At 40.6% G+C, this 17,323-nt stretch overlaps 1 protein-coding gene across 2 annotated transcripts in view; it reads left to right on the forward strand.

Moving 5' to 3' along the window:
- The window catches only part of MBOAT2 (membrane bound glycerophospholipid O-acyltransferase 2), a 216,846-nt gene that overhangs the window by 118,192 nt on the left and 81,331 nt on the right, over positions 1–17,323 (forward strand). For both annotated transcript variants that reach the window (XM_084622614.1, XM_084622613.1), the window contains exon 4: positions 12,792–12,887. In XM_084622614.1, the coding sequence (XP_084478740.1) occupies positions 12,792–12,887 (96 nt within the window). The remainder of the gene's footprint in view (positions 1–12,791; positions 12,888–17,323) is intronic.

Here is a 17,323-nt window from a genome sequence, read left to right on the forward strand (position 1 = left end):
TTTGTAGTGTAGACATGGCCTCATAGGTGGAGGGGATTCCTAGGCACAACCCACTAATTTGTCAGTAAGAAGGAAGTATATTCAAATGGCTTTATGGAGAGGCTTTTATGGTATGGAAGTGCATTGTAGCATCTCTCCTGGGATGGGGGAGTAAAAGGCCAGGTTGCCTCTACTAAGGAGGATGTGGTTTGTGTTTATTTTTCTCCCTGTTATGAGGGCGGACTAAAGAGATTTATTGTCCCTTCCACCAAATCTGCTCTTGCCCCTCCCCTTTAAATGTTTGGGTCCCCGAATCAATCATTGGAGTCCTCCAATGATGGTTACTCAAACACACATTTTCCAAAGACAATACAATACTATAGTACAATTAAGTAAATGGTCTTGACTTTTTGGTGCTAGCCTGGAAGGATCGTGTACCCATTTGAACCCCAAAGTGATCCAGGAAAAAACGCATCCATTTCCCAAATGTGCAGCAGTATGTTATGTTTGAAGGGAAAACCTTTTCCTGGTCAGAACAAAGCATATTCTTTTATGCCTGGCAATACCTCTACTGTGGCATACTTTAACAAAAATTTGGGTTGAAATCTGCCACAATGAAAAAAGAAGCCAGTCTTCTGTTTTCATGAGTGTAGATGCATCTTTTATCCATCAGGGCAAGATTAATAGCTTACAGACTTGGGAGCTTGTCTACATGGTGGGGTAAAGCGCACTAACGCGTTACACATTAATTGGTCTGTGTAGGCACTTCTGTTGCGCATTAAAGTCTCCTTAGTGTGTTTTAACTTACACCATCAGGGGCTCGTTCACCTGCACATCTACCAATGTGATATATACCATCACGTGCCAGCTGTTTTCAGGCGTCATCAGTGTGGTGCTTTGCTCTGTTCAATGTTGATAACAGTCATCTGTGTGCATGTGTGTTCTCCCTGTGTGCTGTCCCTGCTCTTCACAGATAGCTGGCACAGCAGATCTTGAGCAAACCGCCCAATGACCACAGATTCCGTTAAGGTACGAAGGCACCCCGCCAGGCTTATTGCCAAACAAAACACAGTCTCTAACTCCCCGGATCAGATGTCTACAGTTCTGCTAGTACATATATGCTCCCTGACAATGGACCAGCTCAGTCAGTGGTGGGATTCTCCACTGCCCCCTAGGCCAGACAAAGATATCCACTCAGGGATGCATTCTTATACACAAGTACAGACAAGTTACACATCACTCCTGACGTAGTAAGGTGCCGCCTCTCACCTTGCACATGTTGGTTCGAACAAAACAACTCTATTCATCATATTACCTTTTTGCCCCTGTCTTTAGGATGGATCCGCCTGTTCTTTGTTATCTGTGTGTAATGTGCAAGTATTGGAGTGTTCTGGTATCATCCTGGCATATGTTTATATCTCTAGTGTCCAGTTCCTTTTAGGTACATGTATTTTTGCAACACCAGCCCATTCTTTGCCAGCTTCTGTGAGCAGGGCTTGCCTCTGGTTCACAGTTTAACTTTGCTTTATGTTAGCAAAGTCTTGAGCCTTACTTTAGTTCAGGCCTCATACCGAGCCTCTGATACCGAGGGTTTATGTTTCAGGGCCTCATCTTACTACACCAGCAATGCCCCTCTGCCATGTACATTGGCCAAACCGGACAGTCTCTATGCAAAAGAATGAATGGACACAAATCAGACATCAAGATTTGTAAAATAGTAGGAGAACACTTCAATCTCCCTGATCGCTCGGTAACCGACTTTAAAAGTGTCCATTCTTCAACAAAAAAACCTTTAAAAACAGACTTCAATGAAACACTGCAGAACTGGAATTAATTTGCAAACTTGACACCATCAAATTAGGCCTAATAAAGACTGGGAGTGGCTGGATCACTACAAAAAATAATTTTCCCTCTGTTGATACTCACCCATTCTTGTCAACTGTTGGGAATAGGCTACATCCACCCTAATTGAATTGGCCTTGTTAGCACTGACCCCCACACTTGGTAAGGCAACTCGTATCTTTTCATGTGCTGTATATTTATACCTGCTTACTGTATTTTTCATTCCATGCATGTGATGAAGTGGGTTATAGCCCACGAAAGTTTATGCCCAAATAAATTTGTTAGTCTCTAAGGAGCCACAATGACTCCTCATTGTTTTAACTTAGTACTGTTTCAAACAGCACTACCAGCAGGGTCTACATGGACTAATTAATGCACAACACTTCAGTCTGATTTAGAAATCACACCCTATTGCGCACATTTCCACACTGTGTAGAGCAGCCCTTAACAGGCCATAAAACAGTCAAAGTAAAATCTGTATAGGTGAATATTCTTCATTATGAGAGAGAGGATAAACTGGTGATAGATCTGTTCGCATCAAAACTTAGCAACGAGATTTGTGTGTTTTTCACATGGCTGGGGGGGGGAGAATATAAAGATGCATCCAGGGATGCTTCTCCTGTCCCAACCATGGTTGAGGATTGTGCTTATATATTGTTCCTCTTGCCTCCACCCTCAGTTTCACCTTGTCAGGTGCTGTTCAGATGGTGAGGAAAGAAGAAAGACGCTTACGCTCTATAGCACCACATTGGCCAAGAAACCCAAGTCTCAGAATATTGCAGCACCTCCCCTTACCCTTCTTCTGAACAGACAGGATATTTTGTCTCAGGGGCTCAGTGTTTCATCCATGTTAAAACAGATTGATTTTTCACTGCCTGGTATATGAACAGGGAAAATTAATAAAACAGAGCTACTCAAAAAAAGGTAATATATCTAGAACTGTGAGGGAACTGGACTTTTCATTTTACTGGGAATTCTGTGATTTTGAAATTTTTTATTCCAAATAAAAACAAAAGGAAAAAAATTGAAACTTTCTGCAAAATGAAATTTTTGAAACACCTTCATTTGGGATCAGTTGAAACATTATATTGTGTTAATATCAAAACATTTTCTGATTTTGACTTTATTTTATATAACATATATTATAAAATTAATTTCAAAACTGTCTGATCCATGAAAGAAAAATTACAAATAACAAAGGGTGAGTGAAAATCTGGTCCCGTTAAAGTCCATGGCAAAACTATTTACTTCAGTTGGGCTAGGATTTCACTGAAAATATTTGTTGTTAAAAATATCAAACATTCTTCATTCCTTTCTGTTTGCTAAAGGATTTTCCACTTCTCCTTTAACCCTAACATATGCTCTTCATTGCATTGATGCACGTGCATTCTCCAGGGTGCACAAGAGTTACCAGTGTTAATGTAGTTCTGTCTGATGAGGTGTGACATATGCCTTTTTACCAATAGAAAGGAAAAGTTGAATGGAAAAATATGCATAGATTTCTGTTCAAGTGGCCAGAAAGAAAAAAAGAAAAAATCATGTCATTTGAAAGCTTGGATGATTGGAGCTTTTTTGTGGAAAAGTCTGTAGATCAAAAACTCAAAGATATTTTTTCAACCAATGTAACTTGGCAAATGAATTATTAACCAGCAATGATATCATAGTGCAATACGTATGTGTAGCAGTGAGAAAAGAAGTCTTAGTTTCTTTTCTAGTCCCTGTAAAATTAGTTGCCTTGATCATCAACTAATGTGTAGTGGAATATTGCTGAGGGTTACAGATTGTCCAAAGTTTATGCTTTTAAAAAACTTGTAATAATGCAATTTAAAAACTTTGGATGGTGTATTGACTTGATAACCTGGCTTTGGGAAATACAAACTTTAGAAGGTACTAAAACCTAATATGAGAGACTAGTACAAAAATAACAGCAAATTTATAGGAGAATTAATAAAATATATATCACAGCTTCTTAAATTATTAATGTCCCTGCTGATATACAGTACCTTCTATTTAAATATACTGTTGCACATGTCAATCCTATCTTTGCTTTACTGTGCTGTATGATTGGAACTTCACCCGGACTAGATTGACTAATATATGTAGATGCACTCAGTTGACAGATAAAACCAGGTTATCTTGACAAAAAAGTTTTGTGAAATAATCCTAGATGTGTTTGCCCAGATATATTCCAAATTAATATGCCTCTTAACTGTTTGTTATAAAAGATTTGATTTGTAGAATTGTTGAATAAGTAGTCACATGCCAGTTTTTTCTTGAAATTTATCTGTAAAATAAATATTGACTTTACCTTCTGGTAGCCCACGTTTAGCAGTTATAGATGAGAAGGTAATTTCAGTTCTGAGTAGGGTTGCCAACTTTCTAATCGCACAAAACCGAACACTGTTGCCCTGCCACTTCTTTGACGCTCTGCCCCACTCACTCCATCCTCCCTCCCTCCGTCACTCGCTGTCCCCCACCCTCATTCACTTGCTCATTTTCACCAGGCTGGGGAGGGTCCCTTTTCAACCAGGTGTTCCGGTGCTGGGAGGGAGCGGAAGGAGTTGATCGGCAGGGGCTGTAGGTGCATGGGAGTGGGGGGAGGGAAGGGAGCTTGGCTGTCGGTGGGTGCTGAGCACCAGCTAATTTTTTTCCGTGGGTTCTCCAGCCCTAGAGCACCCATGGAGTCAGTGCCTATGGTTTAAAAAAAAAAAAGATTTTAACTACTAAAAAAGATAATGCTGCTAGGTACTTATACAGCACTTTTCATCTTCAGAGTGATCTGTTCGGCCTCAACTAAGTGACATCACGTCCTTCATTAATGAGCCAATTTTCATTTAACCAGAAAGTTCAAGACTATCACCATGTTTCTCTCAGTGCAGTTTTAACGAGCTCACTAGAGTTTGGGCCACTTCCTCATGGACAGTGATCAGATACTTTGATGCAACTTTCTGATGGTTTGTTTGAATTCTTATGCAAGACCATTTTAGAGCAGCTTTATTTTAACAAGTTAAAAGCCAGTATCAGAAATGTTTTTCACACACTCCAACAACTAAATTAACTCTTTAGATATGTCCAGAAATTTACCATCTTCAGCACAAAGTCCCCTTATCCACCCTTTGTCATAACTGATTAAAATATTTTCGTCACCTATCAAAATTACTCCTTGCATTAGGAGAGTAGAATTTTTTAGAGCTGAACTACATGAAGTTTAATTAAACTATGACAAAATTCAACTATGAACTGCAGAGAAAAAATGTGAGCCAAATGACATTTTCCCTCCAGCCAAGTGAATTTGAAAGCAGGGTCTAAAAACAGCAGCATTCAGGAGGGTTGGGAGGGTGGGGGAGGAGCAGTGTGCAGGAGGTGTTGCAAGGGAGGGGGAGGAGCAGGGATGGGGCATGCTTGGAGTAAGGGGAGGAAAGAGGCAGGGAAGAGGTGGGGCGGAGCAGGGGCGAGAGGAGGCGGAGTGGGTGCGGCCTTGCAGGAAGGGAGGGGTGGGGCAGGAAGAGGTGGGCAGGGTGGAGGCTTGGGGGAAGGGGGCGGGGCCTGGGGTGGAGCAGGGGTTGAGCACCCCCAGGGAAAATTAGAAGCTTGCGCCTGTGTTTTGAACTATTTTCCGATTAATGTACAGTTTAGAATTACTCAGTAATTTAGTGGGGAAAATAGGTACGTACAGTAACTCTTCACTTAACGTCCTGCTGGTTAACACTGTTTTGTTGTTACGTCGCTGATCTATTGGGGAACATGCTTGTTTAAAGTTGAGCAATGCTCCCTTATAGCATTGTTTGGTAGCCGCCTGCTTTGTCCACTGCTTGCAGGAAGAGCAGCCCGTTGGAGCTAGCTGGTGGGGGCTTGGAACCAGGGTAGGCTGGCAGCCCCCCATCTGCTCCCCTAAGTTCCCTGTGTGGTAGCCGCCCAGCTGGCTATCAATTGCCGGGCAGTTCAGGTGTCCCTCCCCCACAGCCTTGTGCTGCTCCCGCCCCCTGCCTTGGAGCTGCTCCCGCCCTTTGCCTTGGAGCTGCTCCCAGGAATTGCTGTGCAGGGGATGGGGGAGAGGGGAGTGCTGATACCTGGGTCTTTCCCCCTTTCCCCCCGTTCCTGCCCCCCCACTTCTGTACCCCATCTCCACAGAGCAGGGGGCGGGGGGAACACACGACAGGACTCAGGATGGAGGGAGCTTGCTGGCAGCAGCTGCTGTCTCAACTTTCTGATCTACTTAAAAAGGCAGTGTACTTAGAGTGGGATCAGCATATGTAAAGGGGCAATGTGCCCCGCTCTCTCTCTCAGACACACACACATACACACACACTGTGTGTCTCACACACACACACATGCACCTCCCCGGCACTTTGGAAAGCAGAGGGAGTAGTGCGTTCCACTGGGATAGCATGGGTTCATCATCACTTTCAGTGTCCGCAGGGAATGTTTGCAGCCACTGCCATGCATTTATTGTCTCCTCCCTCCATTTGTTCTGCCTTGTAGAGTGTGAGGGTACATTAACAACAATGTTAATTGCGATAACATGCAATAACAACAATTTTAATTGAGGGCTCAGCCAAATGCTTTTTCATCATTTAGCAGCAAGGCATTCCCTGGGAAATATCCCACCCTCTGACTCCACTATCTCAACCAAGCTTCACAATCCTCATTGCTGTGTACAGTATTAAATTGTTTGTTTAAAATTTATATTCTGTGTGTGTGTGTGTATATATATATATATATATATATTTCCCTGGAACATAACTCCCCATTTACATTAATTCTTATGGGGAAATTGGATTTGCTTAACATCGTTTCACTTAAAGTTGCATTTTTCAGGAACATAACTACAATGTTAAGTGAGGAGTTACTGTACTGAGTTTTCAGGTAACATAAACAATATTGAGGCAAGATCAGTACTATATGTATGAAGATAAGTTTTGTTTTAGACCATTGTTTACAAAATTTAGACATTATTTTGCTATACTCCTACAGTCTAATTACCAATAGGTGTCATTTAAGATTTTAAAATGCATACAGATATTTGCACAAGAAATGTTATCACCCAGGTTATGATGGTTAGCATGTGTCCAGTTGGTTAGCCAAAAATACTTTTCTTGCCTGAGCAGATTGTTCTGGTACATCAAAACTAAGAATACTGTGCTCTGTTAGCATGAAACTGGGAAATGGTGGAACGTGTAGTTATCTGTTTTAATATAGGAGTTTCATACAAGAGAGTTGTATGCAGTGTAGTTGTAGCCGTGTCAGCCTCAGGATATTGGTGCAACAAGGTGGGTGAGGTGAGGTAATATTTTTTATTGGACCAACTTCTGTTGGTGAGAGAGACAAGCTTTTGCACTTACACACAGCTCTGCTTCAGGTCTGGGAAAGGTATTCTGAGCATCACAGCTAACTCCAAGGTGGAACAGATTGTTTAGCATAAGTACTTAGCACATATTCAAGATAGACTGGCCCGTTAACACCTCTCCAGTCACAGGACAAAAAAAGGGGGTTAGTGGGTTACAGATTGTTTCAGTAAGCCATAAATCCAGTGTCTCTGTTCAGTTAATGATTTTTAGTGTCTAGCAGAATTATAAATTTAAGTGTCCAGGCTCGTCTTTTGAAAGTGTTCTGCAGGTTTCCTTTGAGGATGAGGACTGATAGACAAAGCCCTGGCTGAGATTATATAGTTGGGGTTGGTCTTGCTCTGAGCAGGGGGTTGGACTAGATGACCTCCTGGGGTCTCTTCCAACCCTAATATTCTATGATTCAGATATAGAGTGGTCGCTTGTCTCTCTCACCAACTGAAGTTGGTCCAATAAAAGATATTATCTCATCCATCTTGTCTCTAATACAACAAAGCTGTGAGATGAAACTCTGCCCCTTGTGGCTGGTGAAATCAAGAGGGATGGGAGCGAGGAATGTTGAGACCAGCTTCGATAGAGATTAGTATCTTCCTTGAGGTCATTGAGCCAGGAAGGCATCTGTTTTAGAATCTATTTCTAGACATTGACAGCCTAGGCAATGAACATTCTAACCTGCTTTTTAGAAGAAGATGATTGAGCTAAGTTGTGGCAAAGCAGTGCCATCTGGTGTCTTGTAATTTACTTGACCCTTTTAATCAGGCACCTGTTCTAGACATGGAGATTGCAATAATTTCACTGGTGGTTGATCAATGACTTGGTGTTGCCAAGAGATCAAGTGTGTATGCTCATCCTCCCCAAATCTCTGAGATGACTTCTGTACCATTGACTGTGAGGTTTTGTTGAGCTGCTTGTGGACCCTGACAGGCTGCAAAGGCATTTCACAACAGTTTCTCAGATTTTTCCTTTCTGTGGGATCTGAAAATGTGGTGTTGGACAGTTGCTTACATGCTCTCAGGGCTGAAGTGACATCAATATTTAAAATTCCATTTCTTTTGTTTCCTTGTATCTGGATGGTGTCGTTTATTTGCCTTACCAGGGTTTGGTTGGCATGTTGAGACTGGAGTGACTGCTTTCGGGTGGGTAGCATCTAGAGTGTGTAATATTGTGATTATATCGATCACTGAAGGAGGGGTTACACCAAGCTTTGTTAGTGAGATTCATGACCACTCATGAATGCTCAGGTAATGTGATGACCGGCAGTTCTTATTTCCATCTGTCTTTGACCAGGAGGTTGAATAATCTTGGATGGTTTTGGTGACTTCGTTGCATACAGACAAGCCTTCATTTGAAGAACACTTGCAAGCTTGTCTTCATGCACATTCTGCAGGGGAGCATGTGATGACCTCTTTGCTGGGGGGAAATGTTGCTCTATTCTTTTCCACTTATAACAATTGGCTTACTACAAAACTTACAAACTAACCATAAGATCATAATATTTCCTGACAAACTTAAATTAAGAATTTCCAAACCTTTACATATTTAAGAGTTGTACAGTAACTAAGGTGTTCTATTGCTGATTAGAAAGTGGGAGATAAAGTTAGTAACTTTACCTCCTTGAAATTAACAGTTTTTCTTTATTAATTATGTTTTGAGGAATGACCTTAAAGAGAGAGAAATGAAGGGATAGGTGATAATGAACTACATAAGAACTATCAGTTTTTTTGGTGATTTCTCTTAAAGCATCCAGGAAAGAGTATAGGCAAAAGTCTTCCCTTATTGATGCTATTAAGTGTTACTCTCTGCCAAATAATTTTATTTTTACATATTGTAGCCTTTTATTCTATTTAATGTTAATTATACTCCAGTGGATTCTGCTCTGGCAGCTACAGTCTCAAGTTCAACAAAGTTATCTCTGTTCTAGATCTAGAGCCCATAGGAACACATGAAACCATAGGCAAATAACATACAATTACAAGAGCATTTATCTTTAGTAGTTTTATTAAAGTTACCAACAAAGTTGTAAATGTCACAGCATATACATTTCCTAAAGATAAGTACAATGTACCAGTTATACCTACAGACATATTCACATCCTCCTAGATGGTGTTAGAGTCTATTGGCCCTCTCATGGATTGATCATCAATATGGGAGTGGTTCCTACTGGAGTTTCCCATAGGAAGCTCAATTTTCCTGCTCTGGGCACCTTTTTTATACTGTGAGTCTGTCTATACCTACATTCTGCACATATACATGGAAGTGTCAAGCCACTCTTTCATATTGGTCTGTGTCCCTTAGAAACACAAGTGACACCAAATTCTATAGGCTGTGTAGGTTCTCGTTGACGGACCACCTTTATCTTACTGTTAAGGTACATGTTAGAGACAATATTTGTTGTTGCAGCATTTTATAATTTAACTTTCCCAGCTACACTTTCACGATATTACCAGTTGGTACTTCTTTTCCCATAATTTTTCGGGTTATTTCTCGGTCATTAATTTATGCCAACATTTCATGTCTCCAAGGTCTAAAATAGCTAAGCCAAAGTCTTACAGACCTCAGCCCATGGTTTCTTGTATTTCAGCTTCTCTTACTCATGTCTACTACATAATTCCTCTAAATACCGATCAGTCTTATTCTTTTGTAATCCTATAAATCAACTCTAATTAACATACAATGAATATATATGGCATAACATATTGATTAATCATAATATCACACAATAAATGGATAAACTAAAATCATTGGCTACAATGTAATTCCTCTAACTACTTGACATATGTTTAAATTTTGGTATATGCAGCCAACCTTAAATACTAGATAGTGCTTAATTTTATAAAAATCTCTATATGGTTTAAATACTTCTGTCATGTCGCTACCTATTTGTTTTAAGTCAATTAATTGGTCTCTTCATACCATTTATTATCTTAGTTCAGGGGTGGGCAAACTGTGGCCCTGTGGCCCGTGGATCCAGCCCATCAGACCTTTTAATCTGGCCCTTGAGCTCCCGCTGGGGAGTGGGGTCTGGGGTTTGCCATGCTCCGGTGCTCCAGCCAGGGAGCAGGGTCGGGGGGCTTGCCCCGCTCCGTGCATGCTGTGGCGCCATGCGGCTCCCGGAAGCAGCGACATGTCCCCCCTCCAGCTCCTACACTTAGGGGCAGCCAGGGGGCTTTGCATGCTGCCCCTGCCCCAAACGCTGACCCCACAGCTCCCATTGGCTGGGAACCGTGGCCAGTGGGAGCTGCAGGGGCAGCCCCTGTGGATGGGGCAGTGTGCAGAGCCACCTGGCCAGCGCCGCGCCTCTGTGGAGGAGCTGGAGAGGGGACATGCCACTGCTTCTGGGAGCTGTGGGGACAGGGCAGTGCACAGAGCCACCTGGCCGTGCCTCCGCATAGGAGTTGGAGGAGGGACATGCCATTGCTTCCGGGAGCTGCTTCAGGTAAGCACCGCCCAGAGCCTGCACCCGTGACCTCCTCCCACGCCCCAACCCCCTTCCCCAGCCCTGATCCCCCTCCTGTCCTCTGAAACCCTCCGTCTCAGCCTGGAGCATCCTCCTGCACACCAAACCCCTCATCCCCAGACCCCGCACTCCCAGCCAGAGCCCTAACCCCTCCAACCCCCCATGCCCCAGCCCAAAGCCCTCCCTGCACCCTGAACTCCTCATTTCTGGCCTCACCCCAGAGCCCGCACCCCCAGACGGAGCCCTCACCCCCTCCTGTACCCTAACCTGCAATTTTGTGTGCATTCATGGCCTGCCATACAATTTCCATACCCAGATGTGGCCCTCAGGCCAAAAAGTTTGCCCACTCCATCTTAGTTGCTCTATGTCATGTTGTCTCCAACTTTACTAATAGAAACAACCCATAAAATACACAATTTCTATATCAGCTTAGGTATGTAACAGTTTACAATTCAAAGAAAAAATGCTGAATTATTTAATTTATCCTGTTTGTGATCATAACATAATTTAACTATATATACAAATAATTCAACATTTTTCGTTGAATTGTAAGGTGTTAGGGTACCTAAAATGATAGAGTCCCTTTAGTTAATCTAATCTATTAACTTGAAATCTTGTCACTTTAAAATATTGGTTAAGCGTTTCAAGTACTATGTGTTCCCCTGATTTTTATTGCGTCTTTAAAAAAAAAATTGTGTTTTCTCTTTAATCCCCACCCCCACCCCTCAGTCTTGCAGCACAATATTTTTGTCTTTTCTTGTAGGTTGTAACCTTAGGTGTTGTAACAATAGTGGATAATATTTTCAGACAAGAGTGTGAACTTTAAGTTTACAGAGTGCATTATGTAATTTTTTTAACCCATTTTTTCCTTGTTACCTATTATGTGTAATCTGTGTACATTCTATCTAAGGATTTACTATAATGTCCATTACTCTAATATCTAATCGCTGCCCTATTTCTTCTATTCTCTCCCTTCTGTTTTGAATTTCCTGGTTATGCTGTGTGTGATTTTGATTTCAGTTAGACCCCTATGTCTATCAAGAACCTGTGTCACGACCTACAGCCCTGATCTTGCAAACGTTTATGTGCATGCTTAACTTTACTCCTGTGACTGTAACAATGGGACTGCTCATGGCAGTGAAATATATGCTTAAGTGTTTGAAGGATCAAGGCTTAAGATTGTAAGCTGTTGGTGGTCCTCCTGAGGGCATTCTGCACCAAAAAAATTAAAATTCTGCACCAATAAAATAAAAATTCTGAGCACAATATTTTAAAATTCTGAAAAATTCTGCAAATTTTATTTGTCAAATAAATGTGGAGACTCCAGCATGGCATTGGGGAGCACAGGGCATGCTGCACAGAGGTGGGAGATCACTGTGCAGCTCACCCCCCAACCCTACTATAAAAGAGGTTCTAATGCCGCCACATGCAATGTGTCAACATTTATGTAAAATGTGTTTGTTATACATCTGTGGTTTCTTATATCTCAATTCTAACTTGAGACATAAATGTACTGTTTTTCAATAAATGCACTAATATGCTTGTTTGAAACAGAAGTTAATTACCTGTTCTAATCCCTGCCAGAACAGCTGCAGTGGATGTACAGTGCTCAGGTTTTGCGTGTAGTAGAATCTAGGAATCTCACTGAGTAGGAGTTTAATATATGAATTAACAGAATGTTTGTGTATCAATTTTTTTTTTGTTAAACTTTCAGGGAGATGAAAAGGGTAAATGTTGTTGACTGGATTCTTTCCATTGTTATAGCACTTGCAGATTTTATAACAGCAGTTTGAATTACGGTTGCATGTATGTATATGAAGGTACATACACTCTCTATAAATTGCCACAATAGATGCTTTCTGTGATATGTTTTGCACATCTATGGAAAATGAACCAAAGTTTGTCATAGGATAGCAAATTTTTAATGGTATTATGGTACTATATATAGAATTTGGGTGCATTAAAATTTGAAATTGTGTAATACTTGCCAAAAATGTATGAAAAAATGAATCTATTTAACTAACTGCTCTGCCATAATAGATAAAATGTGAATGTTTTTAGTCCAAACACAAACTGCAAGTGACTTGGAACATTGGAGCAATATGTTTTCATTGATTGATAGCCTTTTTGGAGTAACTAAATAAAATATAATTGTTTTTCCTTTTCAGATATTGCTTTGTTTTTGCTTTGGGATACCTCACTATGTGCCAAATTACTAGAGTCTATATCTTTGATTATGGACAATATTCTGCTGATTTTTCTGGGTAAGAAAAAATTATATACTCCATTTCCCCCCACCCCAACAACAACATATAGTAGAGCTTGTCTGTCTGATGTGAAACTGTGTTTACTCTTACAGTAAATTGTTGGATGATAGAATAACTCGAATTTCAATTACTAAGTTTCTGTCACTACCTGCAATGTTTGGGCAACAAAAAAACCCAATAAGTGGTTTTACAGCAAATCTATTTTTGAAAGGCACAGCTTTAAAAAGCACTAATTCAATGGTATTTACATACTAATTTGATTTAAAAGTGAAAGTTTAAAAGTCGAAGGCCATATTCCCTAGTGGAGCCCTGGATTGGGACTCAGGAGATGTGGGTTCTGTTCCTGGTTCTGTTGGTGGCCTCTTGGGTGACCTTGAGCAAGCCACTTTCCTGCTGTGTGCCTCAGTTTCCCCATCTGAGAATTGGAATTATGACCCTGGCCTCCTTTAATTGCTTTGAGATCTACTGCTGAAAAGCACTATATAAGAGCTAGCTGATATTATTTATTATGCTATTTTTCATACAAGACTTCTGGACTTGAAGTCAGAAAGCAAAAGGGAGCACACAGTGTATTAATATTAAAAAATTCTGTCAGGAAATATAGAATTTATACTAAATAGTTCAAATAGTGCCATTTGCCCACCATGAATAACTAACTAACTTCCTTCAGGTATATAAATGCTCATCCAAAGCTCACTGAACTCAATGAAAGCCTCCCATGGAAGTGAATGAGTTTTGGATCAAATCCATACAGTAATGGTTTGGGAATACTAGTGGAATCTGAAAAGTGACAAGCATTTTTTGGCATAATTTGAATTATTTACAGTAGCTTCTGATTAAAATGTGAAAACTTATCAAGAGCTTCAGTAATATCTGAAGTGCTGGAGACTACTGTTGTATCCTGTATTCTACTGTGATAACTGTTGGAATTTGAAGCACATTGATTTCAAACTCAAGATTTACTGAGTTTTACCAGATTCACAAACTTATATAGTTCAACATACGTTTTCTGGGAACTGGTAAGTTGGTGGAATGTTCCATCAGAAAAACATAGCGGTAGATAGCACGTCTTTTATTTCAAGAAATAGCACTAAAACAAAAAATGAAAAAAAGTTATCATAAGCAGGACAGGAAACAAAACTTTGCAACTTGGGGTCCACCCTAGTCCAATGATTCCGGATGTAGAGCGTGACCTTCCCAAAGGCATCCTCCTCTTCTTCAGCAACCAATTTATAGAACGTCCATGAGCATCTGTGGAAGCTGAATTGAGACCCCTTGTTCACCAGCAAGTGCCTCAGTGCTCTGTCATGTGAATTTTATAGACTAAGAAATAAGATTTTGGGGTGCTAAAGCAAAGGATCTGTCTCAGCGTTGAGAGTGGCAAAGACAAAGACTGTTTCTTGGGAGGAAAGGTTGAGGTTGTTACAGTGTTCTTCCTCCTTATCAGATCTGTGATATCCTGTTGGTGTCTGCTTTGCATAGAATCTTCTGCCAGATCAATGGTTGTGGGTATAACAGAAGATGAGAATGAGAGGGACTTGTATTTTGCAAGACACAGCTGAAAAAATTCTTAGTAGAAGACTGATTTAAACATTAATTGTTATGAGGGGAGGTAGAAGTAGAAAGACGATGAAGAATGGGATCTAGTGATATAACTATGGAGCTCTTGAAGGGGGCTGCTGCTAGAGTCATCCAATTTAAGGTAGAGATGGGATCAGTATATCATATAGGAACTGTAGAGTTAGTTTCCAAAGAAGCAGTCTCGCAATAATAGGTGTTTTTTCCCCTTAAAGTCTCAGCTCCTGCTGAGAGGTGATTACATGATCATCTTAGTTTACTTTTTTTAAGACTGAAAGATTCTGGCTCTCATGACTATGGAGAAAAGCTTAAAAATGTGAATTCTAAAGGCTCACAAACTTGAAGGCAAATATAAAATTTATTATATTTCAGATCTTATTATTTTAAAGCCAGGCTTATAACTTCGGGGGATCTGACTTGTTTTATGAATGCTCGGGTTGGCAATACTGGGATTCATGTACAGACAAAAAACATACTAAGCCATTGGTTAGTTGCTGTCATAAATATAAAGGGAAGGGTAAACCCCTTTAAAATCCCTCCTGGCCAGGGGAAAGCTCCTCTCACCTGTAAAGGGTTAAGAAGCTAAAGGTAACCTCGCTGGCACCTGACCAAAATGACCAATGAGGAGACAAGATACTTTCAAAAGCTGGGAGGAGGGAGAGAAACAAAGGGTCTGTGTCTGTCTATATGCTGGTTTCTACCGGGGATAGACCAGGAATGGAGTCTTAGAACTTTTAGTAAGTAATCTAGCTAGGTATGTGTTAGATTATGATTTCTTTAAATGGCTGAGAAAAGGATTGTGCTGAATAGAATAACTATTTCTGTCTGTGTATCTTTTTTGAAACTTAAGGTTTTGCCTAGAGGGGTTCGCTATGTTTTTTTAATCTAATTACCCTGTAAGATATCTACCATCCTGATTTTACAGGGGGGATTTCTTTATTTCTATTTACTTCTATTTTTATTAAAAGTCTTCTTGTAAGAAACTGAATGCTTTTTCATTGTTCTCAGATCCAAGGGTTTGGGTCTGTGGTCACCTATGCAAATTGGTGAGGCTTTTTATCCAACATTTCCCAGGAAAGGGGGGGTGCAAGTGTTGGGAGGATTGTTCATTGTTCTTAAGATCCAAGGGTCTGGGTCTGTAGTCACCTAGGCAAATTGGTGAGGCTTTTTACCAAACTTTGTCCAGGAAGTGGGGTGCAAGGTTTTGGGAAGTATTTTGGGGGGAAGGACGCGTCCAAACAGCTCTTCCCCAGTAACCAGTATTAGTTTGGTGGTGGTAGCGGCCAGTCCAAGGACAACGGGTGGAATATTTTGTACCTTGGGGAAGTTTTGACCTAAGCTGGTAAAGATAAGCTTAGGAGGTTTTTCATGCAGGTCCCCACATCTGTACCCTAGAGTTCAGAGTGGGGGAGGAACCTTGACAGTTGCAGTCCCATAATTTTTTTTTTGTCATCAATTATTTAGTCTCCAAAGCAGATGTTGATGTTACTTGGTACAACGAATAAGAGTTTCAAATAGAGTTTGAAGTATGATAGAACAGAATAGGCCAAATTTATTTCAGATTGAACTCCACTGAAATCGGTGAATTTATATCGGAAATTAATTTAGGTGAAGTATATTTGGTTGAAACAAGTAGAAATTCCACTTATAGTTAGACATAGGCCCAGAGGTATTGTAGTTTGTGTCTTTTAAAAATACATACTTAATAGAAGGGAATTGCCCAGTCCAATTATTTCTTCCAACTCTTTCTTAACTCAGGTGGTGCTTTCCTGTTCCTATGCAATTATTGTATTTTGTCACTTGAAGGCCAGGGACTTTAACCAATTGCTCATATTCCTGTTCTGTAAACTGTTACCTTTTGTGTGTGTGTGAATTTTCAACCCTGTTCTAGCTGCACAGACTTTTAAAAAAAAAAGTAATAAAAAAATTCACACAGTAAACACTTCGACCTACTAAAACATAAGAATTACTGGCAGGGCTACACAGTGATGGATAGGGCCAATGAACTGCCGACTAAGCTACCTCGAACAGGGGCACAACTCTGTAAAAAGTGGAACAGGCAGTTGCAGGAAAATACCCATATATATTGCAACATTAATTTGACATGTGGTTTACCTTCCAGACTCTTAGTTGTTTGGGGATTGGTGGCATAATCATGTAGGCATCTAGCTACGATGTGATGGGCATACTAGAAATGCTCAGTAGATATTCAGTAGCAACAGAATACAGTATAAGAAAAATACTACAGTTCAGAACACACAACACAGATTAAAAAATATTACAGACTGGGCATAATGTAGAAGATGAGTAGGTTACAAGTTACTATTACTAAGATTGTGACTGTATACTAAATCTTAAGTCACCATGACCTAAGCAGCAGCTAACTTCACATTCCTACTGCTCTTTGAAAGGGCATTCCTGGGCATATAACAGCTAAAAGTCAAATGATACAAGTATACAAACAGAGGAGGAATAATCACCAGTAGTGCTTTAACTCATGGAGCAGGTCCTCAAGGAATCAATTCTGAAGCACTTAGAGGAGATGAAGGTGATCAGGAACAGTCAGCATAGATTCACCAAGGGCAAGTCATGCCTGACTAATCTAATTGCCTTCTATGATGAGATAACTGGCTCTGTGGATGAGGGGAAAGCAGTGGACGTGTTGTTCCTTGACTTTAGCAAAGCTTTTGACATGGTCTCCCACAGTATTCTTGCCAGCATAATAAAGAAGTATGTGCTGGATGAATGGACTATAAGGTGGATAGAAAGTTGGCTAGATTGTCAGGCTCAACGCTCAATCCGCTCTATCCTAGCGGATCTTAAACATAAAAAGGAAGCTTACAAGAAGTGGAAGG

This window comes from Lepidochelys olivacea (assembly GCF_965140295.1).
Source record: "Lepidochelys olivacea isolate rLepOli2 genome assembly, chromosome: 3".
Classification (NCBI taxonomy): domain Eukaryota; kingdom Metazoa; phylum Chordata; order Testudines; family Cheloniidae; genus Lepidochelys; species Lepidochelys olivacea.